This window comes from Pygocentrus nattereri, chromosome 15 (assembly GCF_015220715.1).
Source record: "Pygocentrus nattereri isolate fPygNat1 chromosome 15, fPygNat1.pri, whole genome shotgun sequence".
NCBI classification, from domain to species: Eukaryota; Metazoa; Chordata; class Actinopteri; order Characiformes; family Serrasalmidae; genus Pygocentrus; species Pygocentrus nattereri.
Genome location: NC_051225.1, coordinates 13,262,078 through 13,287,671, shown reverse-complemented (window position 1 = coordinate 13,287,671; position 25,594 = coordinate 13,262,078). Strand labels below are relative to the sequence as shown.

General features: G+C 41.3%; 1 protein-coding gene across 2 annotated transcripts in view; it reads right to left on the bottom strand.

Annotated features, from left to right (window-relative positions):
- The window catches only part of sbf2 (SET binding factor 2), a 144,655-nt gene that overhangs the window by 20,183 nt on the left and 98,878 nt on the right, over window positions 1–25,594 (bottom strand). For both annotated transcript variants that reach the window (XM_017707285.2, XM_017707286.2), the window contains exons 17-28: window positions 23,269–23,337; window positions 10,334–10,504; window positions 9,652–9,926; window positions 7,454–7,626; window positions 7,269–7,342; window positions 5,753–5,948; window positions 4,837–4,964; window positions 3,829–4,004; window positions 3,578–3,708; window positions 3,291–3,492; window positions 1,878–2,074; window positions 1,087–1,227 (exon numbers count right to left, since the gene is read on the bottom strand). In XM_017707285.2, coding sequence (XP_017562774.2) covers window positions 1,087–1,227; window positions 1,878–2,074; window positions 3,291–3,492; window positions 3,578–3,708; window positions 3,829–4,004; window positions 4,837–4,964; window positions 5,753–5,948; window positions 7,269–7,342; window positions 7,454–7,626; window positions 9,652–9,926; window positions 10,334–10,504; window positions 23,269–23,337 — 1,933 coding nt within the window. The remainder of the gene's footprint in view (window positions 1–1,086; window positions 1,228–1,877; window positions 2,075–3,290; window positions 3,493–3,577; window positions 3,709–3,828; window positions 4,005–4,836; window positions 4,965–5,752; window positions 5,949–7,268; window positions 7,343–7,453; window positions 7,627–9,651; window positions 9,927–10,333; window positions 10,505–23,268; window positions 23,338–25,594) is intronic.

The window sequence follows — 25,594 nt, the reverse complement described above, 5'->3', positions numbered from 1 at the left end:
ACAGCATTGTATTTTACTGCTTTTTATATATTGCTTTTCTATATATTTTTTCTGCCAGAGACGCTACTTTAATTTTTATTTTATTGCTCCTCATATTGTCATCTCAGTATCAAAAAACCTCATTGAACACTGCATTTTATGCATGTATAACGCACCCTTAAGCACTAAGCCATCTCAGAAAATGAAGGCTGTAGCCCACAGATGTTCAGAGGCTGGGTGATGTATTAAATGTTCTCTAGTTGCTTTTCTTGCTCCAGAAAACAAGCTGGCATGTACTGAATACTTCAGGAAATTAGGCCTTAAGTGCTCCTTAATTTGCTGACATGGCATTTCCCTCCAAACTCAGTCTCACTACAATCCTCTTTGAGCTTATAATAGGTCTGGATCATCAGGGATCAGTTTAGATTATGCTCAGGTAACTTGGCGACGGCTTACGTAGCTGCAAATAAAGCACATCTGCAGGGTCCCATTACATTTGGAAGTGAACTCAATGATTAGTATCTGACTCAGCCCTTGGGCCACACAAGGCTGTATCTATCTATAATCTATTTCAATTGACTGTTTTCAGTTCAGTTGATGAAATGTGAATCTAATCCAGGTCTTACGGTCAACTGGCCCAGTTCTTAATAAGACCACTTTGTGTTTTGCCAGAACCTTTCCAGTCATTAGGGTCAAGATGGATGCATTTTAGTTTGCTCAGGCGAGGAGGGAGGTTGCTTCCAACCAACAAGTGCAGAGAAAGGGAAGAAGAAAGGGGAAAAGCTTTGCTGATGGGGCAGGTTGAAATGGGATTGGAGCAGCAGGGAGCAGTGGGTGATAGAAGAGAGATGGATTCAAGGTGACCTCTTCATGTCCTGTTCCTCTTATATAAGTGCACACATTGTGCTTCAGTTCCTCTGGAGCTCAGGCCCACAAATATAAATAACAGTTTGGGCAATGAGAGGAAGCCATGTGGAGATAAGACCCCGAAAAAACATTGAATCGGGGACAACAAAAGCCAAAACAAGCGTGGGACAAACATGCAACTTCCATCTTGGAGAGAGACTGCATCGGAAGAGGGATACAGGGTGTCTGAGGGAAGGATACCTGGGGAAAGGCCGACGAGTGAACGGTTGGACAGTGTGTTGCTGCCGTTGGATTTGAAGTAAGCTGGGATTGAGCTCAGGATGGCCTGCAGGTATTTCTCCTGCTCCAGACTACTGGACGACTCTGATGAAGCAGCAGGGGCTGGAGTGGAATAAGAGAGAATATGAATGGAGTGGAGAGAGAATATTAATATTTATATAACATTTTGGCGCTAAACAAACCATATTTTCTCCATTTAGACGATAGAGCTTAGGGGTCCCTTGACGTAAAAGGCCCAATATCACAGGAAACCACATTTTTCAAATGATTTTGAAGTAAGAGTTTGATCTAGTACATAAACATTGTTACAATTTCAAAAAATATCCAGTTCATCCAGCTCACATATGAAAATTAAGCTGGAAAAACATCTTGTTTTTAACTCACTGTTTCTGTGATCTCATGAAAACCAACATATTTATAAAAATCTGTCCATCAGTTTACATAGCAACACCCTTTCCTGGTAGCGGTATAAGGAGTGTTTCAGCTTGGACTGCTTTGTGACTGAGGTACAATACAGGGCAATCAGAATAGAGCTCATTTAAACATATCATTCTTAAAGGCCCAGTAAAAAAACAGCCTGTTTAATTCTTAGGGATAAAGAGACGTTGAAAAGTGGTCAGAAACAAATGAACAATGACTGTTTCTAGTACATTGCACAATGCACAAATGTCATGTGTGAACCTCGGGGGGGAAATTATAAAATAAAAGAAAAATGTAGCATCTGGTCCTTTTGTCCATGAGTTGTCACACACCTGTTGTAGCTGGGTTTTGTGACTTGAACAGTCCCACCACACTTTTGCCATGAAAGCCTCCAGAGCGGAGGAGCACAGCTTTGGTGCGAGGATGCTTCCAGCACACTACTGGCAAACGGTTGTGTCTGTAGCACCGCGCAACCTTCTGCAGACTGCTGTCCTGCACTGACTGAGGCACCACCAGTAGTCCAGGATAACTTCAAAATGCACAAGGAGAAACTTCATAAGGATCTGTTCCATCATTTACAGTAAACAGTAACTTTACAGACTTTAATTAATTGTGAAACATTTAAACATTAAAAAAAGCATTAGGAACAACTAATAGGACTATTTCATAACCTGCTCATGCTAAAACCTTGATGATTCATTTGCATACACTTTTGTATATAGCCTGCATCATTTGTAGACAAAAGATATGTATGATTTTTAAAAAGTTCATGATTTTTGTGTTTGTGTATTCCTTGACTTTTTTCAAGTTCAACAACTCCAAACCCATTAAGAAAAAAGTATTACCAAAGAATTGTACTATCCCCTATGTTTTGGGTAACCAGCGGTGCCCTAAGGTCTGTTTCTAGGGTTTATTTATTTGTTATTGCAAAACAGTGGTTTAATTAGTGAAAGTAGAGGTGAATAATGAGGAGTCAGAGTTGAACCTGTGGCTGCTTAACAAGAAACAAGAACAGCACAGCTTGTAGGCGACTAATAGCTTTGGGAAACAGAAACTGAAACTTAAGAGCAGCAACACCTTGTTAAACAACCAGGCCAGGGCACAGTAACAACGTTTGTGGCTTTCTCAGACGTCTCGTTCATTGACCTTTAGTTTTTTCCCAAAACCAATCAGATGTTGTTCTGATTGTGTGTTTACGTTTCAGCTGTGCACATATCGTTGGCGACTTGGTGACAGACATAACAACTGATCAATCTCGATTTAGAAGTTTAGGATTTCCTAATTTAAGATAAGATGCTGTAAAATAAGATATAATTCCTAAATTAAGATACGATTAGCTTCTGTAATATGATTTAAAAAAAAAAGATCATGTCAAATCTTAATTCAGGACTTAAGATGGGAAGCTACTGATTGCTGGTTTCCCCACAAATTTCCTGACCATTCAACAGATACCCTTGTGCATTATTTGATGCACTTTAGCTGTTGCAGTCTGAACTAAACAAATGGAATGAAAAAACACCATTATAATGCTAATTTTGGTGCTTTATCAAAACAAAACTAGATGTGAAAGTAGTCCAAGAACCATGCTTTAATCAGGTCACCACCTTTTTACATTAAATTGGATGCTGCTTTTGTCTTCTGTTAAACAAAAGTCTTATAAACACTTGTTGTTTTGCTAAGTAAACAGGCCAGCAAGACAGACAGACATAGTTCCTAAAGTCACAGCATGCAGAGTAGCATCTGACCTTCGACAGAGTGAGTAGAGTCTGTTGACTGCAGTCACGCGGAACTGCTCTCCGCTTTTGGAACGTGAGGAACTGGCAGTTATGGTGCCCAGACCAAGCCTCTGGTAGTCTCGGAAACAGGCACGCTCCACCAGCTGCTCCATGGTGGACTTCTCCGTGGCCTTCAGAGTGCTACTAGCATGGGGCTCACCTTCATCTGACACTGCAACATATCCAATAAGCTGCAGGTCATGACTTGACTGAATTTCTCTCAACTCACTATGTACACATATATAACCTTGGCTCACCCGAGATGTCATCATCCTCGTGCCAGGTCATGCGGCTGCCTTTCTCAATTTTCTTCTGCAGCGTGGACTGACGGCCCATGGTGATTTTGCCAGCTCTCTTAGCTCCTTTTACTATAGTCTTGGACAACGTGCTATCGAAAATAGAACAAAATCTAACTATTTCTCTAGAACTACAGCTTCAATGTTAAATTTCACCACATTTTTAGTATGTTTTCGCTCACTGTTCAACTATGCTTTAGACTTTAACTGACCGGAGGCCTGTGTTCCTCTCCTTCTGTTTGGGCAGCAAAAGCTGAGGAACTGTCTGTCCTGCAGCAAAGGCGAAGGTACTGAAGATAGATTGCGGGTAACGGATCCTTTGTAGGTGCTTCCTGAAGATTTCCACCATCTCAGAGGTCACCTCCTCATCAAACGCCACCTTAATCAGCTGAGACATAACAGCACAGGATCAGACTTCTCTATACAAACTTAATGCGCAACCAGTGATTTATCAGCCTGTTGACGGCTGAAATACTTTCCTGCTGGGGTCACCACACCACATGGCAAAACAAATCTGTAAATAATCACTGGAAATGTTATAGACCAACAACAGGACTTGCTGAACTCCTATGAACTGCAAATTGGGGTTTGGAATAGGCTTGTTCCCCAGTTTCTAAGAGGGAATGCTTCCAAGTGGGGTTTGGCCATATGAGTGCTGGTCTCTGTGACTCCACGTCAGCCCAAACCCCCTCCCCCCGTGTTCTTCTCTCTGTGGAATTCAGGAGTTTGCTCTAGCAGTACAGCGAGCCCCCCAGTGGTCCGTTGTGCTTAATGAAGGTCGAATAATGCATCCCAGACAGCACAGGCCATCCTCACGTGGGCAAAGAGGCCCAAATGACCAATACTTTCATACAGGGCTCAGTTTTATAGCACGTGTTAGTAAAAAGATAGGAATGAGCCATAAAAACTTTATGGTCTTATAGTACATGAAGAACACAACACATATGGGTCTGGTGCTTGGTCTAAATCCAGGATAACATAGCAGAATGCTATACTGCCCCACGTAAAAAACATGGCAGCAATGCTTAGCCAAAACATATGTCTTGCTTCCACAATAATCACAGCTGAAATAGTTTAATGAAGCATTTCTAAAACAGTGCTGCGCTACATCCTTAGCCTACACTTTTCTTTACACTACTCAGAAGTACACAGGCAAAAATATGTAGATCATATGATGCCAAAAAGGGCTCATCCTTCTGACTTTTCAGGCACTGCTTTACCTGGAAGGAGGCGGACCTAAGCTGTAGCCCCTCCTGCATGTTCTGATGGAGTTGGTTCTGAATGCTGATCTTTTTGTCTTTAGTTAGCGTGGACACTGGGAAACTTCTGATCACTGGCTGCTCGCCAACTGTACACAGACAAATGTACACATACAAACAAACATCAGGGATATGCAGAAGGGTTTGGACGATGAAAGCATAACAAACTTGATGACGAAATCAATAAGACTTGTGACTTTGATTCAGGTTTCAACTTGGACTTGTGATTAAAAAAGACTAGAGACCTGAACTGAAAGAATCATGGAGGCATGTGGCACAGACAGGACTCTCTTCAGCTATTTTTCATGCAACTTAAATGGACATGTTTCCTGGTGCAGGCTTTAACTCCATCGAAAGCATAATAAAAAGGGCATCATTTTGCACTTTTATAAACTCCATTCAGCATCATTTTGATTTCTGTTGTCATCAAAATTTGGAAAAAAAAAATACAAACTAGTGGTTGTACCACTGTATCGCATGGTTTTCCATGTATCAGGGATTTGGTCATTTTGTTAGGCTTAATGTAATCAAAATAATTAGATCAGCTCTGAAATGACAAATTTGCCGAGGAATGCTATCAGGCTTGGACAGGACTTAGAACTTGACATGGGATTTGAGTGTCAAGATCTGAGACTTGTTTGTTACTTACAGCTCAGTTATTTGTTCCCACCTCTGATAAGCTCGACGTTGTAAAGATAAGAGCTAACAGTAGTTCCAAGCACTGAGTAATCAGCAGCTGTTACTAAATTTAGTGCTACTGCGAGCACTACTGAGAGTCACAAAAGCCGCGAGTAAACCAGGTCAATAAAGCAATATGGAAAGAAAGAAAAGACAGACGTTAATTTATAGCAGAGTCAGAACAAGAGCTGGCTTCTACCTAAAGGATCATGGGGTGTGCCTTTGAAGATGATGCGGTAGGTTGTGAGGAAAAGCGCTCCTTCCGCCGGGAGAATGTGTGGTCCTCCCAGCAGGCCTCCTGTGGCCTCCTCTCTGCCATCGGGGTCCAGGACCACCCGCAGACCCTCCGTCACAAGCTCCTCTCCGGGGAGCAGGGCAGGCCGGAGGATCTTTGGCTGCAGAGAACAGAAGCACAGTGAGAAATTCCAAATTCCCAAGCCTTCTATACAAAATTCCTATAAGGCAGCTCTCTGATGTTTAAGGCTGACACTGTGCAGTCTCCTCAGCAGATATACGGCTATATTATTCAAAACAGACAGCATGTTTTTCTCTGAAATCACAGAGGTCATGCCCCTTGATATTATTCCCATTCTGCATTGATGACTTATGAAAAACTATCTGACACTATAACTGACAAGGATGACTCAAACACAATGAAATCTTTATGGTCCCGTTTAATAGAAACTGGTCAAAACAAGATTGTGACATTCAAATGGCATATATATGTAAGCTTTATACAATTTGTTGCCCTAATACTTTATACTAACAGTGTCCAGTCCACTGAAGTGGTCAGTGGAGGCAAACACTTTGCTGGTGTCATTATTCACCTCATTAAAAGATAAGTGAGAAAACAGCAAAACAGCAAAGCTTTAGGCCAAGTTTGAAAAATTAGGCTCTTGTCTATTGTAAGAATTTTTGGGTTATCAGAGCAAAAGACCTGCTCTTAAATGTGAAGACAGAGCCAGGGCAGCTCTCCATGGGTCTGTGAATCCAGCAGAGAAATGTTAGCTATGATGACTGGAACCCTGGGAATAACCTCTGACCACAAACACATCACATAAGAGAGGCCAGGGAAAAGGGAGGTCAGGCCAGTTCTCCATGAGGCCCTTCCTTGAAGCTCACCCTAGCTACAGTTCCCCTTCTGGCCTTGCAACACTCACAAACAACATTGCTTAAAGACAGTCCTGCATTCTCATCATCACTGAGAAGCTATTTAAGGTCAGAACACACACACAGACACAAACATGGGAACAGTCAGCAGACTTGTTTTTATCATAGTGACTATTCACAAAAACACCTAAGTCTTAGAAACATCTACAGACGGACCACTCCAGTTTTACTCACAAGTACTCTACCATCAATAAGCAAGGACTGATTTGAGGGAACAAGAAATTTCACACTCCTTATATTTCCAGCCAAATTAAAAGAACAGCTCCAGCATCACTGCTCATAAATCTCCAGCCTGATGGCTTCATTTGTTTACTAGCTCCAAGTCATTCTAATGTGTTATTGGCAGCAAATTTGGACCATCTGAATGTCACATATGACCTGGTCCAATTCCATGTAAATCTAGCAACCGACGTCGAAGGTCTGGGAGAAACCTTTCAGAGGCGTTCTTTGTATGTATTGCACAGACACAGAAAACCAAAGAATGAAGACTGTGATAGTTTAAAACCCAGGTCTCATAAATCGACAATGCAAAAGAACATACATACTTTCTGGATGGGTGGAAGTCTTCTGCTTTCCCTATGGACAGCCTCCAGAGTTTCCATTTGTATGGCCACAATACCTGGACACAATAAACAAGACCAATTTCAGCTAGCTATACCTCAATATTATATCGGCAGTCTATACAGACAAGCTAGTATCTCTTACTTTAGATAGAAAAAGCACATTTTACCTGGAATCATGCTGTGCAGGTTCTTAATGTGATCCTGTGTGACTCCACTCTCAGTGCAAACCTTGTCAATGAACCGAGCGATGAACCTCACCACAGAGTTGGCAACGTCACTGTTTTCAGAGTCTTCAAATCCGCTCTCTGTGTCGAAGCTTTCTGCTACGCTGCCTGCAATACTGGAGAGTGCACAACGAGCAGGCTGTAAGACTTTCCTGTGTGCAGTACAGGTATACAGCCCAATATACTGGACAATGTATGTCAAAATATTTTGATTTTATGAATATACTGTAAACACTCTTCAAACCCAAAGGCTCAAAATATTAAAGGTCATTTCCTCACTATATCCAATGATACATTGTTTAAAATTTCTCATAGTAGAATTTCTAAACAGGCACCAAAAGCAGAAGTAAATAAATGAATGAACTCTATCTTGTTGGGCTTAACTACAGACCATTCTGAATTTTTGTACGCTGAATGAAGGCATTTTACAAAGTGACTCTAAAACAACCATATTCTTCCTTTGGATGTAATCTAATCAAATGTCTAACAAATTAACCCTAAAGCTAGGGAAAAAGTCCATTATGCCTATACTGCAACAACATGCACAAATGGGAAACTTTAATACCAAGCTCTCTTGGGTTTGTTAAGAATTTGGCATCTGGAAAAAAGTGATGTAACTATCCTTTCTCTGTTTACAAATAGACAAGTTCTAGAGACAGTACGAAATCAAAACATGTCTGGAGAAAGACATACTTAAAGATCCTAACAATGACAAAAGAGCCTGAAGATTCTCCCCAATAAAACAAGCCATGTGTCAGGAAATTGAAATGAAGCACCTCTTACACAATCCCACTTAAAACGGTCATGAAAATCTTGAAAATGTGGGGAAAACGTGAGCTTTGGCACAAAGCTTAGCAATTTGCGCTAACTGGTTTAGTTAATGTGCTTTGAAATGGCTACTGCACAGCCTGGAAAGAAGGAAAGAGGCAAAAAAGCTAAGGAGAGGGGCTCTGAGGATATAAGGTTGGCCAATTTTCATCCTTTTTGTGCCCAAAGTTTCCCAAAATGTACACGCATTACTTTTACTACAAAGCTCTGGGTCACCCCATTGTTGTTTTTGGTCGTGCCTGAGATCTCTCTCCACAACAAGCCAGCACATTTCACCCACTCAGCTGAGGCAGAGAGCCACAGTCAGGCTGCTACCGGCGCCAGCTGGAGGAGGTGGAGAGGATGTGGCACATAACTGGATACCTCTCCGGAGGAACTACACCATGTCCTCAGCCGACGCCCCCAGAACTGTCATCACCTTCCCCAAAACTGCTTCTCTTATGGAAAATAAAAATGCCTTTTCTCCAAAATAATGCTTTGGGCTATACTTAGGCAAATTTAATTCTCTTTAATTGCCCTTCAGAGGCCCTAGAGTCCTGGCTATTATTTTAATTTGCCCGTATCACTACTTTCCTGACCAGCAGCTTGTCTGAAATGACAGTCTCCAAACACAAATGCCACACTGTAAATGCAGATACCACACAAATACAACCTCTGTCATTAAACAACATGGACTGGCTTCCACTGTTTGCACAGTAAGTAGCTCTGGATAAAAGCACCTGCTGAATTGGAAAATGTATTAGAAATGTGACTATTCCAAAAATCTGATTTCCTGCAGGTTTCAACTCTTATCTAAATCTCACATACCAGGTTATGGTGAATAAAAGTCTTCAGAAGAACAAGATCACTTATTTGATCACGTGAGGTAGGCCTGTCAGAATGTAGTAATGTCCAACCTCTGCCTGTAGCCAAAGCTGATTGAATGTAGCATCATAAGTGAAGGGGAAAGGGTGGAGGTTGGCTGTAGTAGTATGCAAGCAGTATGAACAGTAAACATCAGTGTGTTTTCATAAAAAAAGTGCCACAAATACTGTAGAGGCTACTTCTATCTGAAAGGTTGCGGATTTTATGGCCTGATATGTGGTTCCTTTCTCCAATACCATATTTCCCGCTATGCTGAAATTGGGGGGAAATCGGGGAAAGGACCCAGACAGAAGCCAGCTTAAACAAGAGAAAACTTGAAAATTACAGCTGGAGCTGAACTCTGTAGGATGGTCGATCTCCAGGAGCAGAGTGACCAATGCTGCACATAGGGTGCCTGGATATGAGAATGAAAGCTGAAAGGCTGCTAAAGGTGTAAAAGTTTATCTTACCTGTTGGTGACAATGCTGTTACTGCCGCTCTCCCAGTCTGCTGCAGGCGCAGCACGGAGAAGCTTGTTCTTGCTGGCATCCAGAGGAACAAGTATGTAGACCATGAGGCTGGCGTAGTGGATGGCCTGGCTGAACACTGTGCTCTCCTCACTCTTCACCAGCTCCTGCTGCTTCTCCTTACTCAGGCTGGGCCAGGCCCGCAGCTGCTCAGCGGCCAAGTCCATGGCCGTCCGCTCTGACTCACTGGGGGATGATGGCGGCAAAAGACCCGGCTCCTGACGGTCAGGTCATGGGGGACACAAGAACCAGAAGAGCGAAAAGCTGTCACAGTGTTTGGGAAAATAAGCTGTGCAGATGCTGTTTATTAGAGTGACAAACAGTCTCTTACACCTCGTTCTAATGTTTGGCTCTGAGAGATTAAATACCGTGCTGAGTTACCCACCGGTATTAAGCAGCAGTTAACAAATCATGCTTTTGTTAACGCTTAGACTGATGTGTTTATGACAAAGATATTTGGTATTTACCAAATTATTTATGCAACAGACACCACAGAAAACATTTTTTGTTTTGATAAGAGGAAAATATTTGGAATTCTTTCTTGCATATACACAATGTCTCAAAGGGTGATTACTTGAATAATTCAAATGGCAGCAAGTCTGGTGTCCCTAATCTAGGTGTGTACCTTGAGTTTGGCAGTGATGAGCTGGTTGTCCTCAGGGCTGTTGAGGTACAAGGCTCGGATCTGGTTCTGCACCTCTGAGTAGAAGGTGGCCTCCCAAAACTGCTGATTGGTCCAGATAGGATGTTCCTGCACGCAGGTGTAGGCAAACTGGTTTACCCCAGGAGCCAGTTTCTGTAAGCAAAAAGAGATGTCATTTTAATTTCTCCATTATATCGTCCCTAACCAGTAGCCTGTTAAATGGCAGCTCATTTATGACACCAGTGGTTTCATAACCATCCCTACTTTTGATTCCTGCTGTGCTCCCTCATCTACCAACTTCATACACAACACAGCAGCTTGGGCCTTGAACACAGAGCAGCCTCACAGCTCATGAAAGCAGCTGGGATACAAAGTGCTCCACTTGTACGAAGACAAAAAGCATGGTGAATATATAAAAACAATGTCCAATTGCCAAAAATTTCAGACCAACCAATCATTCTTAGTGGCTATAATTTTATCAACATGTACAGTAAGAGCCCACACAGAGTGAGAGCGGGCCTGGATCCCAGAACATGCTTTAAAAACAGGTCTCTAGTGTTTTTCTGAGCTTTCAGATGCAAATCACAGCACCTGATGATTGTCTGCTAATCTAATGGGACATAAGAAAAGAGATCTGCTAAAGACATATGGCTTGTTTTCAGCTTCTGTACATTTACAGCACACAACTGAACTCGCGCAGAGTCTCATCAACACCAATGCAGAGTACAATGACTGATTGAATGAAACCCCTTTCACCTTCTGTTCCCTCTGACTCAGAGTGCAGTGCAGGCTATGTGCCCTCCTTCAGCGTAAAGCCTCTTATTAGATTAACGTCTGATTTCTTTTTCTCTCAGCTTCAGAACGCACCACTAGAGACCCCTTCTCTTACCCACATCCCCTTCAACCAAACAAACTGCAGCCGCAATTGAAATGACAGATGGAAAGAGAATGTGTCAGCTGAGAGACAGAAAAAGGGAAGAACAATACAGAGAAGGACTGATGATCGAGAAAGAGGGAGAAAAACAGATTTCACAAGTCTCACAGAAAAGCTTGCCACCTCTGGTTCACAATAAATCCACACACCATAACTTTATGTAAAGTACAGAGGCAATGCCAAAGTTTTGCAGTGAAATGTATGCATTTTTCATCAAGCATGGTTCTTGATCACTGGGGGGAAGAGGCAGACAGTAATCTGAAAGGGTAAGGATCTGAAATACCTCATGTACATAAGACCATTAATTCCATCCTAAAATGCACTTCTAGACACGTAGAAAGATTTTTCAAAAAAAAGAATCCTTTTACAACACCCAATAAATGCAGCTGTTGGTGGGGTTTTTTTGGTAAAATCTTTCTTCAAATTAACAATAAGTGTGTTTTATGATCACAAACATGTCATAAAAATGTCATATGCTTAAAATGACATTACTCATCTATGGTTTATGTAATGTAGCTTATGAAATATGACGAAGTGCGTTTTGGAAACACCGGTGGTTCCATGGAGTTAAAGAGGTTAAGGACCACACCACAGTATCCTTCACGGTCTTCTGTCATATATAATCCTTTGCATACAAGTCTGACCTGAATAACATTCAAAAGAACTGCTGGCAGATGAAACCAACTACTAAACACTGCTTTAAAAAGTTAATGCATAGCAACATACACAGTACATTTTTGTCAGTTCATCAGAAATTATGTAGACTGAACACAAAATTATGGAACCCTGCTTCTAGCGACAAATGGGCTTTAGCTTGGACAGCATTTATAACAAATAAATTGATGTTCTGCCTGCCACACTGCATCGTTCACACTAATGTTTTGCTTGCCACTTGACCATCGCCCACATCAGAAGTGTGTTCTTCATCAAATTAAAAGCAAATCTTTTCCAAAGATGAAGACAGAGAGGTCGTGGTAGATTCTTCTGTTTGGCCTTACGTGGCACAAACGAGGGGCCTTAATAAGAGCTATAAAGGACCCATCCTTCTCGGCTGCAGCCTCGCTTTTTGGAACACTGCTTACAAGTGAGATGCAAGCTCTGGAACTCACACTGCAGGTCGACTCAAGTTGATTCAAGAAGGCCATGCTAAGGATAACAGATTCAGAAGATCAAAATGGATTGTGGTGTCTAGACAATGTTTCCAAAGGTCAAAATTTGAAGATTAATTGAAAGGAAAGTTGTTAAGAAATCCATGAAGGAGAAAGACTTGTTTTTCTAGCTGCACACCAGGAGATCAGGCCATCTATAATATTTGTCTTCATCACATGGGTGTTATCTGGTGGATGATTGAGTGGAAGCCTGAACGTCATGGGTTTGTGTGAGCTTATGTGGTCTGTTTTGTTGCTACAGATGTGAAGGAGTCAAGGTGACCTGGTCCAGCTAAATAGCCATGCTGTTAGACTAGTGAGAAGGTGGGGAGAAGGGGGGAGAATGTGCTGCAGTGTTGCTTGCCAAATAATCAGGAATGCACAAAGTGCAGGATGGAGGGATACAGCAAGTCTAAAGATGTAATATCTACAGTAGCATGCAAAACCATGGGCACCCCTTTCTGTCACTGTGAATACCTGGGCGAGTAAAAGGTGACCTAATTTTCAAAGGGCATAAAGTTAAAGATGAAACAATTCTTTAATATTTTAAGCAATATAACCTTTTATTCCCATATTTTACAGATTAAAAAAAAAAACAATTTGGCAACTCTTTCCATTTTTGTTTGGGGGATTATCAAAAGACTTGTAGTTCTGTGAGATTATTGGGCCAACTTTCATGCAATGCTCTTCTGAGATCTATGCACAGATATATGATGATTTTTAGGGCAAAACCTTCAGTTTGCACCTCTTGAGATAGTCCATTGTGGATTTTGAGGTATGTTGAGGATCATCATCCTGTGGTAACCATCCTCTTTGTATCCTCAGCTTTTATACAGACTGTGTGATGGTAGCTTCCAAAATTTCCAGAAAGCTGGTATTTATTTGAATCCATTTTGCCCTCTAATGTTCCCCAAGCCACTGGCTGCAACACGAGCCCAAAGCATGATCGATCTTCTTACAGACTTTTACTGCTTAGTGGGGATTATTATCAATTATTTTAAATTTCAGAGTGCTTGCTGATTCACTCACTGCTGACTGTTGGGACATTTAAGGAGTCACATCGCCATGCCTTTCCTAGTGATGACTGAGGCCGAGCCATAGCCCTACATGCTAATTAAGATTATTAAGATTAAGTGACCCTTATTAGTCACACAACGGGGAAATTTCACCTCTGCATTTAACCCATCCGTGAAGTGAAGCACCACATGCACACTAGTGAGCACACACTTGTGGGCAGTGAGAACAGCCCTATCTGCAGCGCCCGGGGAGCAATTGGGGGTTAGGTGTCTTGTTCAAGGACACCTCAGTCACGTGCTGTCGGCTCTGGGGATCGAACCGGCGACCTTCAGGTTACAGGGCCGGTTCCCTAACCTCCTAACCTTCGCCATGACTGCCTCCAGTCTGAGATCTGGTCTGAGATCTTGGTTAAAGTTGTCTGAGAGCTAAAAACTCTTAGGGAGCCCATATTTTTGCATGTTGTTGTTTAATTTTTAAAATAATGCTTAATTTTTTAATGTATGCTTTTTGGCGATCAGTTCATCTTCTACTCAACTATTCACAGTAACAGAAATTTTGACCAGCGGTGCCCAAACTTTTGCATGCCCTGTTATACATCATTCTGCATACTCACATATGCATATACACTTCTCTACTATTACAACAATTATGCCTTGCTTTAACAGCAGTTATAATTTAAGGAGGTGGTCAGTGGCTAAAGGTGAATCAAAACCCAGAGTTGATGGGGTCATCAAAAGAAACCTTCATATATCTGACCAGTATGCGAAAGGTGCCTTGGTGCAGTCTTAGTTGAGGGAATGTAAGTCTTTAACCCAGAGAGATCAGAGGCCTCCAGTGCCAGAGGGATCTGCCATGTCTCATAAAACCTGTCTGAATTGTGTCAGGGGACGAAGGGGAAAACGTTCAGGGCTTTGATTCCTGAAGAGGATTGGGTAATGCAATGATTTACAAGTATTTTGGAACAAATGATCTGGCGTCCTTGCTTATTTAATACTAACACACATTCTTCTGCAGAGCCCATGAGGGAATCGAAAGAACCCCATTCGACCTGAATAAACTAGTTTAGTGTTTTAACGGGGGCCTGGCGGGGTGCTGCCAGACAGAATTAAATACATAGTGCCGCCAAATATTTGTATCTAGGAGCACTAAAAGCCATCTTGACCCAAACAATACGTTTACAACTGTGATATTTAACAAACGAAACAGTGGAAAAAAAAAAACAGCGGGATGACATGTTAAACATCAGACCAAACCGGCTCTGGCTGCGCAGGAAGACCGCAGGATACTCTGCAATCGGACACACCACAATGCAAGGTAAACACAAGAAGGTCAGGATCTGGACAGCTTAAAGCATGCAAAGGTCACACCAGCAAAACACCGTGTCTAGTTTGAGGAATATAACAGCTTGACAAAGAAAACCCTCAAATCCCCTGCTGCACAAACTGTGACTGAAAATATGCAAACAATCGTACAGCGTTGGCTCTGCCTCGGAGGAAGACAGAGCGGAGTTTGGGTCTGTGCTATGGCTGTTTCCAATTCATTCTCTACTGCATGACCTGGAATATGTCAAGCTGAAATCTGTCTCTCAGATATTCCTGGACCTTTCCTCATGACCTGTCAACATTCGTCACCTCTCATTCAGGTGAGTTTTCATATGACCCATTTAGGTGGATGTTAGCTGAATGTACCTTTTACAAATGCGGAGGAATTCAGTGCAGAACGTCACTGATTAGTGAGAGGCAGCAGCCAAGAGTGTGCAAGGAAGAAAACAGGTGAGGTCTCCAAGGAGTGATAAATACTCTAATACGAGACAGACAAGCATGACAGATAGAAAGAAAGAGGATGAGTAAACTGTTTGAGCTAGTTAACATCCCACACATGACAGCAGTGGATAACAAACACCTATTTTCTCACAGAAAGAGTAGCAGATTTGGTCAGGTTCAAATATCACACCATTATAGCAAGATGCTGTGGGATAAATTTTAATATCTCTGCTTGAATATCAACACAAAAGGTTGGAAGTGAAAGAGTGACTGTAGCAACCTTGACCACAGACCAGCTATGTTCCCTGGGATACATGACAAAGCTCTGGCAAGAGTGCTAACCCTGCTAAGACAGTTACAGGGCAAGCAACAGGAGAAGCTACATTGACAAGTGGTACAACATGTTACACATCTGGCCAAACAAGCTCTGCCCATGTTGGATGACTGCAGGACACAGTGTAACTGTAACTTGGACGCATCATGATGGAAAGTAAACATATGGAGGTCATGTGTACTTTGCACTGAAGCTACAGAAGTAGAGGAAGCCATGGCGTCCAAAAATGTAGTATTGGCAGAAACATTTCACTTTTTTATTATTATTATTATTGACTTTCGTAAAGTACAGGGTGATTCAAAAAGATTAATGCAAATTCAAAGCACCATGTTTTCAAAACTGTGAGGTGCCTAGGAATCACATACCAACTGAAAGAGGGGGTCTTAGAGGTTCTGACTGGCAGTATGGCAGTGAACTTCCAACAGCTCAGAGCATTCGTTGTTGGTACCAACAGCTCCAAGAAAAAGGTCACCAGCATCATCAGATCTCACACCGTGTGACTTTCTTTTTTGTGGGGGTACGTTAAGGATTCTGTTTATGTGCCACTCCCAACAACACTGTTGTCGGTGCAGCTGGAGGAGGTTCATACTGAGCACTTGTAAAATTACATAAACTTTATGCTCATTTAAACAATTTACTGCATTGTTCTGTAATGATTTACAAGTGAAATCGATCATTTTGAAATTGGATGAATCTTTTTGAATCACCCTGTATTACAGACATTGTGCATTACCATATTAGCGCATCATTTCAGTGTTAAGTTGTAGTTTATCACAATACTTTGGGACCAACTGGACAACAGCAAACTAGAAAACTTTCACCCATTTAAAAAAACTTTAACTCCCCCATTAAAAAAAATAAAAAATTATTGGGACACTAAACCAAATACATGTCCTGGCCTTTTTTTTAAATAATTGAGAATAAACAATTCCCTAACAAGCTAACTTAAGTGCAAGCTCAAATCTTCTGGTGCGCTCCTTTCCTTTTCTTTACTCTAAAACTGTATCATATAAAAATTACACTAATCTTGCTTAAAATGTTGAAAAAGTCCCCTACTTTTCTTTGAAAAAAAAAAGTAAAGGACTGCAAATATGCTGAAAATGTACTGAAGTCGTGGAAAAAGCGTTAAAAAGAAAATCTAACAAGCCTGGCTGAGCATCAGGTGTGTATACATATTAGATCTGTGCAGTCATCCAAAAAAAGATATGCAACAAAATACTAACCAAAATAAAATACTTAATTCTAAACTACATAAAAAAGCATTAATGTTTGTCCCACTGATTTTTCAGTACTTTGATTTATTCAAATTTCCAATCAGTTACAGAGATCATTCTGAGTTTCAGTAAATCTGGTCATTACTGGTTATTGTATTTCTTGATGGGTTATAAATGAATAAAAATAACTTCACCTTGGAAAAGAATAAATTAACAAAAATAATAAAAAATCTAAATGATGACAAAAATTGTTCCCAGAAAGTGTCCCAAGGCAACTTTCGAATATGGTACATTTACTTCACAACACATACTCACACAAATCCACAGACACACAGCCGCTCAAAGAAGTCTCAGTTAGCTTCACAGACCAGTTTCTGGATGTCATAAGACTGAAACAAAGTTCTGAGATTCTCTTCTGTGGTTTAATGGATTTAAAAAAAATCGTTTTAAAGTTTAATAACAGCAAGTATTTAAAATAGTACTGTTATTATATCGCTGTGGGTAAGGCAGTGATTAGGCATGAGACACTGAACCTATTGAAAAGTCTATACAAACAGAAGGAAGCAAGTCTATGACATTTTAAAAAGTGTGCAACAGTTGTTGAGAGCTGGGGCAACTGAATATGATTGGGTGATAAATCCCTGGAGGGTCTGACCTAGTTTTCTTCTATGGCTGAAATCCACAACACACGCATAGACACAGCGGCTGCGTGTGCTGGCAGTAATTCATAGCAGAAGCAACAAGTGCTCTGGGATCCATGAAAGACAGCAATCAGCCAATCACTGGAGGCCAGGAACTGTCACAAACAATATGTATCAAAGACTTCATGCCTAGGAGTTTTGTTAATAAGCCCATAACATGAAGGCATCTAACAATCACATACAGTCACACTTAAGCTTGAGCCATTGGGATCGGCTAATGCCAATGCCCCTGCTTCAGCAGCCAAGGTATTAGGTCAGGATGTCAAATTTCTCAGCATAAAGCTACTTCTTAGTTCTCTGACCATCTTAGGCTTGATCAGGCTTTTGTAAAGTTCAGAATGAGCAAGTGTGCACTTGCCCTATTATTCTGGATCAGTGTATCACTAATTAGCCACTAAGTTAAAGCAGATCCAGTGAGTTGACAACAACCTGGAGGACCCCAGAGGAAGCCTGCAAGCAATTATTTTAATTGTTTTGCAGAGCTTCTGCAACAGCAGTAGTCCAAGACAGGTACTGCCAACCTTTTAACTTTTTAAAAAATGTCAACTGAACCACAGCCCGTGATCAGGAGGGAAGCAGGGATGCAGCAATGCATGATTAGCCCACGTTACACACACATGTGCATCCCCAGTGCTAATTCATTCATATTTCAGATCAAATGATGCTTTTTCTGTCTAAGCATTCACCCTCTCATCAGTTCGATCCTTGGTGATGCTACAGCTGTCCGTAGCCAGGACTCCAAGAGAGCACAACTGGCTTTGCAACCTGGGTGGGTAGGATGGCCCCTTATCTCCCCCCATCACTAAGCATGATGCTAGTCAGCACAGGCGTCTGCTAGCTGACATAATCTTTTCTCCCGGGAGGATCGATTACACGACTGCCGGTGTGTTGAAAGCGCACTCCAAAAAAATAAATAAACAAATGAACGAATAATGTAAAACACTTGAACATTGTGTTCAGAGGACATACGTGAAATTATAAATGATCGACTACAGTCTTCGGATGCTCATCAGCACAATGTTATTTTTGCAATTAAAACAATGAGCCTGACCTTTTTGAGCCTAGGCATGTGACATTAACACGTGAAGGCACATGATGGGGTCTGAAAAACTCCTGTTAAATCCGGCCTGAGACCTCTGACTTTTAAATGACTATTCCAAGCTTTACAGGGGACTTGCAGCAGTACATACATATTTTAGTGTGTGTGTTTTTTCCCTTCCTCTTGGCTCAGTAGTGCCACTTCTTTCAATTTTAACAACAAAAGACCTGTTACTTCATTTTTGACTTCTCCAATTATGCAAGCCTTAGCTTACAGTAACCAGTAGCAACCTATGCACATACAACGAGACTAGGCCAATATATTAAAATGTTTCATTTTTTAATTACACTTTTAAAAATATTTTGCAAGAAAGAACAAAGCTTTAAATAATAATATTACTAATGTTATTATTGTACTATTATATTTATTAACAAAAACAACAGGGACTGCAGCCCAGCACAAAATGATCCACAGGTCTGAGGCCCGGGGGTTTGGAGCCTGTGGTCTAAGAACATAGTTCAAGGCACTGAATGGGTTTTCAAGAGAGAAATGCTGCAAGCTCAGTGTTGTAGAAGTCCTTGAGTGACCTGCCTTGAACCCAAAGTTAATCTTCTACCCATGATAAGCCAGTAAATTCAATGCTGTCAAATCCTGAGTGAGTAAACCTGCCCTGACGCTACCGGTCTTTCTGGACAGGCACAACACTGATCGCTTTACAGATTTGGCATTGAGATTCCCACGTTTATTGCACCTGGAAATGGAGCTGCAGGAGAAGAAGAGCATCTAAATCAGCTCTACTTATCCTCTTCCTGACTTCACTTTCCTGTATTATAAACTAGCATTTGGGAGATGAAGGGAAAGACACAGACAGAAACAAAGCCATCCATGCCTTCATGTCTAGCCAAGCCAGCCCTGAGGAGAACACACAAAGTGGTTAAGTACAAGACTACTCAGAGCTGAGAGAAGATCGAAAATGTGTAGAACAGAGCTAGAAAAACATGCAATGGGGCAACCGTCCTTCGTGCCATACAAAGATCACGCAAGGACATGCTAAGAATGCAACAGAGCGTTTTCTTCCAAAACGTCCATGCCTTAGTTTTAGGTGCCAAATTGATTACAAAACAATAAGCCGCAGGTCTGGACTCAGTGACCTTCCTTTGCCATTTGCATGAGAAAACACATGAACACCATTCCTTTGCAAAGTTGGGAAAAATCACCGCTTTGGAGCAGGAAGAAATGCACAAGGATTCATTCCTCTCTTTTGGCAGCTGCATTTACAGTGCTTGAGATGCATCTCACCTCTGTATGCAAACCTGGCTGAGTGGCCTTTTTACGTAAAGCTTTAATCAGGTTTTGCAGTTACGTAAACAGAAAAGGAATAACAGGAAACTCAATATGTTTGAGCAATAGCTTTCAGATGTCTTAATCACAGTAAACTCGAAGAAGCCTGTACAGCTGGTCAGTGAACCGCTCTCTGGCTCTCCAGAATAGTTAGAACAGCAGGTGCTAAAGCTACATCCATGGAAAGGATGTTCCGCGACTGTGGAAGCACAAACCATTAACTGTCCGACAAACAAATTACAAGATGTTTCAGGGCCTTGAACAGTACACTAAGCAAAAGCATGTCTCAGTGTAGAATTTGTAGAAGTTCCTATCCAAGATGTGCCATATGTGGTGGTCTGAGTACTCATAGGCCTCTGGCTTTATTCTTGTTTGGAAGGAAGTGGAATTCTCCTCGGTTGAATTTCTCAACTTGAGAAGCTGTTCTCAGGTTAGTGTTGCCGGTGTGTCATGAGAAAGACCTGCTATGCTGAGGAGCAGCTGCAAATAAGCGAAATCAAAAATGAAAAGGGGGGGGGGCAGGTTTGGAACTGAAACTCTGAAAAAGCTTCAAATCTTCCTGAAACAAACTGATATAAAACAACATGCACTGATGGACTGAAATGGTTGTTGATCCCAGGCCCAGGGCAGATGTGCAGCAAATACGCTTACAGTTGAGGGTTTAGGATTAGGATGGAACAGGTGCTGTTGTCATGGCAAGGAAGAAAAATGCCCCCCCCATGACTTTAATAGTTACATCAGACGTCCCATAGTCATGCACTGAGTCATTATGTGAAAGCACTCCAAGGCAGCCGGCGTTCACAGACACACAGCAAGAAAGCAACTGTTCGTTGTGTCTGTCCCTATGGCAACACGTGTGTTGATTTGTGCTGAATTCATGTTGTAAGCCACAGCCACCCAGAGGCATGGGACCACAAATCCCAGCAGCCCTTTGGGGTTTGTGAAAAATGCTTGTTTCCCCATTCTTCAAATGAGCTAAGCAAAACAATTATATTGTAGGTCTGTGCTAATATCAGTTACACTATTAACTCACTAATATCTCTCCATAAATGGACCTGTCCTGTTATTTAATCACTCTCTCTCCCTCTCCTTCTCCCTCTCCCTCTCCCAGCCCGAGTGACGGCTGCCTAAGTCGCATAGTAGCCACCAAGAGAGTCATCTCTGTTGGCTGCACCGTGTTTTGACCATCGTGGAGTCTAATGCTGTGCAAATCTTACCTGCATGAACTGACCATCCTGCTGCTGCATAACCTCAAACTAATGTAAAACCTAAAACTAACTAATCTAATTAACCGTTGCTCCTGTTTTTCAGAGAGAGAGAGAGAGAGAGAGAGAGAGAGAGAGAGAGAGAGAGAGAGAGAGAGAGAGAGAGAGAGAGAGAGAGAGAGAGAGAGAGACTAACCAACACTGCCTCAACTTACATTCACGACTGCCTATTATTAGGGGTGGCTTAAATAATTTAAATTAATATTTAGCATTTGGAAACTGTCTTTTTGTACCACAAAAACTGCATCACAAGAGTGCAACAAACAAACTACAACAAGAATTTAATCAGCAAAGGCCTTTAAAAAGCACATTTACTTTTAATATAAGCAAAATATAAGAAATATATAAATTATTGCTGGTTTAGTTTAACACACATAAATCCAAGGCAAGGCAACTAAGTCATCGCTCCATTCCACTAGGGCAGTGAAGCTGCCTGAGAAATCACGTGTGGGAGTACTTTAAATTACCTTACAATGAGAAAAAAGCCCAGAGGTTGGAACATCATGCAGGCATGACAGGCATTAGAAAGCATCTCAAATATAGTAGTGATTCTGTCCCAGTACATCAAGTCTTTGGTGAGGGCGATGCTAAAATACGGAAGCTCTGAGCCTCGAATATGTTTGTTGAGCTCTAACAGTGGTGGAGAACTGGAACACTGGTGCTGGGAGTCTGGTGGTGAAGTACAGTCGAGCCATTTACATGACCTAATCACATTTTCAGTTTGCAGTGTCACGATAAGCAGGTTACTATACGGTTAAGTATAAACTCACTGTGAATCAAATGCAGTTAGATTTCATATTAAATCTAATAGAGAAAACTGCTCTATTTAACAAAATCAAAACTGTGTAACTAATGTAAAAACATCACCTATGTGTAGGTTACCAAAATGAGAAGAAAATGTGACTGAATGAGCAAAAAAATTACTTCACAGGATGTTTATAAATGATGCAAATAAGGCACTATGTATAGAATCGTGAAATTTGTGCATTGTTACACCTTTAGTGTCAGTGTTTCAATCGCCTCGTATCTCTGAGATCGGTACTGGTATCGGCTGAGCGGAGTGCCCGCTAAGCCACTTCTACAATGCTGCTCCTAATGTTCAGACAGGTTTGTCAGTCCAAAAGCTTCTCAACCCTCTGCTCCCCTCTGCAGTCTGGCTCTAACTTAGCACGCGTGTCGTTCACTGCTACTTTCAATAATGAAAAAAAGACAAGCCAATCAAATAAAATAACTTGAATGGTAAAAATCAACTATCATAAATAACTAAAGCAAAGTAAAACAAAACCACGATGGTCATGAATAAAATAATGGTTCTAATTTCATAAACCCTTAGCATCCACATGACGCATAAAAGCTGCATTTGAACAAGAGGAGTATACAGCTGGGCTTCAGTCTGACCATTAAAGGGTCAGTATACCACTTTTTTTATATTGTATTTAATTTTTTATTGAGATCATTTACCAAATATGTACAACTATATATAGTTATAATATACCAAAAATGCCCATTATTCACTTTTACATGACCATCTCCCAACTTGTCTTTAATTCAACAGGCTGTTTTTTGTGGCTGTGCCTTTAAGATCAATATAAGATCAATTGACTATTCTGATTGGCTGCCCTGTGTTGTGCCTCATTCAAAAGGTACTCAGAGCTGAAATACTCCTTGTAACTTCAGTGTGAATGGGTGGTGCTAAACTGCTGTAGGTGGAAACGGTGGATTTATGTAAATTAGTTGGGACTCCTGATATCACAGAAAGTACTCATTCTAAACTGGCTGCTTACGTAGCTTATTTTCCATATAAGAACCATATGTCCTGGGTAGGAAATGGTCTGTTTTGAAACTTTAACAATGTTTACATGCTGCTTTATCTTAAAAAAAAAAAAAAAAAGGGCAAGGGAAATTTGTACCCCCCCATGATACGGACCCTTTAATACATTGCTGCTGCCTACTGGACATATTTTGAACTGCAGTGACAAAAGCACTTTAAAAATTGCGAAACGTATATATTCTTGTTTTAAAGAGCGATTTTGTGAATGAGTATTTGCATACTTGCACCAATGAGTATTCCAGGGCTGTAAGGTGCGGTTTGAATCAGACCAACTTATTATAATTGCTGTGAATTATTTGAAAAATCATACTGAAGTCCTGACACACTCACCCGATAAAAGGCTGTTGTCAGGGGCAGCAGGGCTGCAGCCACTGTGTACTCTTCAGAGTTCGAGCAGTCCTGCAAGCAGACAGAGAGAAAGACAGGATGAGAAGGTATGTATAGTAAAATGACTGTAACAGACTAGACCCATCCATAAAGAGAAACACAATCAGTGTATAATTGTGAAGATAAAATAACATCTGTTTCATGTTTTATAATGGCTATTACTGGTTTCTAAAGCTATCACTGCCTTTTTATATCTGTGTTACTCGTCAGTGCCTTGGCAAGAACATTTAGCATTAGGTCAGCTGTAACTGTCCTTCCATATGTTTCCAATACACTTATATAATCCATTCTCCTGGCAGAATATTTCAGTGTCATTTAAAAAATGTTTGAATTTTTCAAAATAACAATGATTTGCATTCCCAAGAGATATTAAAGTAACTGGCTTCAAAATGTATCAAAAATCAAACTGTTCATGAGTTCATCGGTTTCTTTAGTGAAAACATTCTTTCTGGAATATTGCATTCAACAGCATATGGCAGTTATTTAGAAGTGTGTTACTAACATCTCTCAACATACTGATTAAGGTAAAAAGTAAAAGTACAGCATCCCCCAGAATAATCAGTCACCTTTGATTAGCATAGGTGTGTTTTTTTTTTTTTGGTCATATAACAGCCTGATGTTTAGGGTATCAGAGAAATTTCAGTGAGCCACAGGGGCCTAGGCCACCAAGGGCCCCCCCCTGCAATCTCCCACTGCCTATACGGCACTGCTCCCCCATGCTGGACCTTACAGGTGGTGGGCCCACATGGTCTCCCCATGTTGCCTCTTCAGGCTGAGCTCGGCCAGGTTACGTGGGCTCAGCCCAAAAAAGGATGGCATGCCCACTCCAGGTGGAGGAGTTTAAGTATCTTGTTCACGAGTGATGTGAAGAGGGATGGTGAGATCGGCCGCAGGCTGGGACAGGCAGCAGCTGTAGTGCGGTCACTGTACCGGCCTGTAGTGGTGAAGAGGGAGCTGAGCCATAAGACAAAGCTCTCTGTTTACCGGTTGGTCTACATCCCGACCCTCACCTATGGTCATGGGCTGTGAGTAATGACCGAAAGAACAAGATTGCGAATATAAGCGGCGGAAATGAGCGTCTCCGCAGGGTGGTGGGCTACACTCTATTCGATAGGGTGAGGAGATGGGTCATCCCCGAGGAGCTTAGAGTAGAGCTGCTACTCTTCCGCAATGAGAGGAGCCAGCTGAGGTGGCTTGCGCATCTAAGTACCAGGCACGGACTACTGGGATGAGACCCCGGAGTCGTCCTAGGACCCGCTGGAGGGATTACATCTCAAAGTTAGTCTGGGAGTGGCTTGGGCTCCCCGGGAATGAGCTGGAGGAAGTTGCGGGGGACGGGGTCATCTGGGATTCTCTGCTCTCCCAATTGCTACCGCGACCCTATGGGGACTAAGCGGTTAACGATGATGATGATGATGATGAATTACATAAAATACATACATTGTAAATAAACATTTTTAAATGGCACTTTCCCTCTGCCAAGGTTACGGCATTTCAACCACAAGTTTTCTCATAATGTTAAATGAACTGGCATATCGCGCATAAACAAATCTGAGACCATTCCTTAATATAAAATCTCTTCAAATCCTTCAGCGCCCGGGGTCCTTCCGTGCGGTCTCTCCTTTTTACCTTGTTCAAAGGTTAATCATTACAAATGCAGTGAAAGTTCTTGGCTGAAATGGAAAAAACGAAGCCCAGGAAACACTTGGCCGAAAATCGAAAAAATAATAAATAAAACCAATTTAAATAAAATAAATATATAATAACAGCATGTAACCTACAGTATAGGCCACGAAATCCAATGTCCTCCAGTGGATGGTCAGAGGACAAGACAATGAACTTGCAACTCTTTTTTAGTCATGATTTGCACTAAATGGCGCTGTCATTCGTCATGGTTTGAATGTGTCTGCACTGACCTAATGCAGCCAAATTTTTTTTTTTTTTTTTTTTTTTTTTTTTACATTATTTCTCATTTTCATTTCTATTAAAGTTTTTTTTTCTAGTGCCTTAGATTTTCACAATTTGTTGTAGACTTATTAAATCCTTCAACTAAAAACTTCCTCTGAAAAACACACAAAATCAAAGCTCCATCTCTGTGGTTATTTTCTGCATGGTCTTGACTCTTTTTAAACAAAACCTATGTCTTGAGTTTGCTGCCAAAAAGTCCAGAATCCAGTTCCAATCTAAGTTCCAGTGATGTTTAGCAAAGTCCAGGCACTTATGTTTATATTTTGATGACAGCAGATGCTTTTTTCTTGCAAGCCTAAAA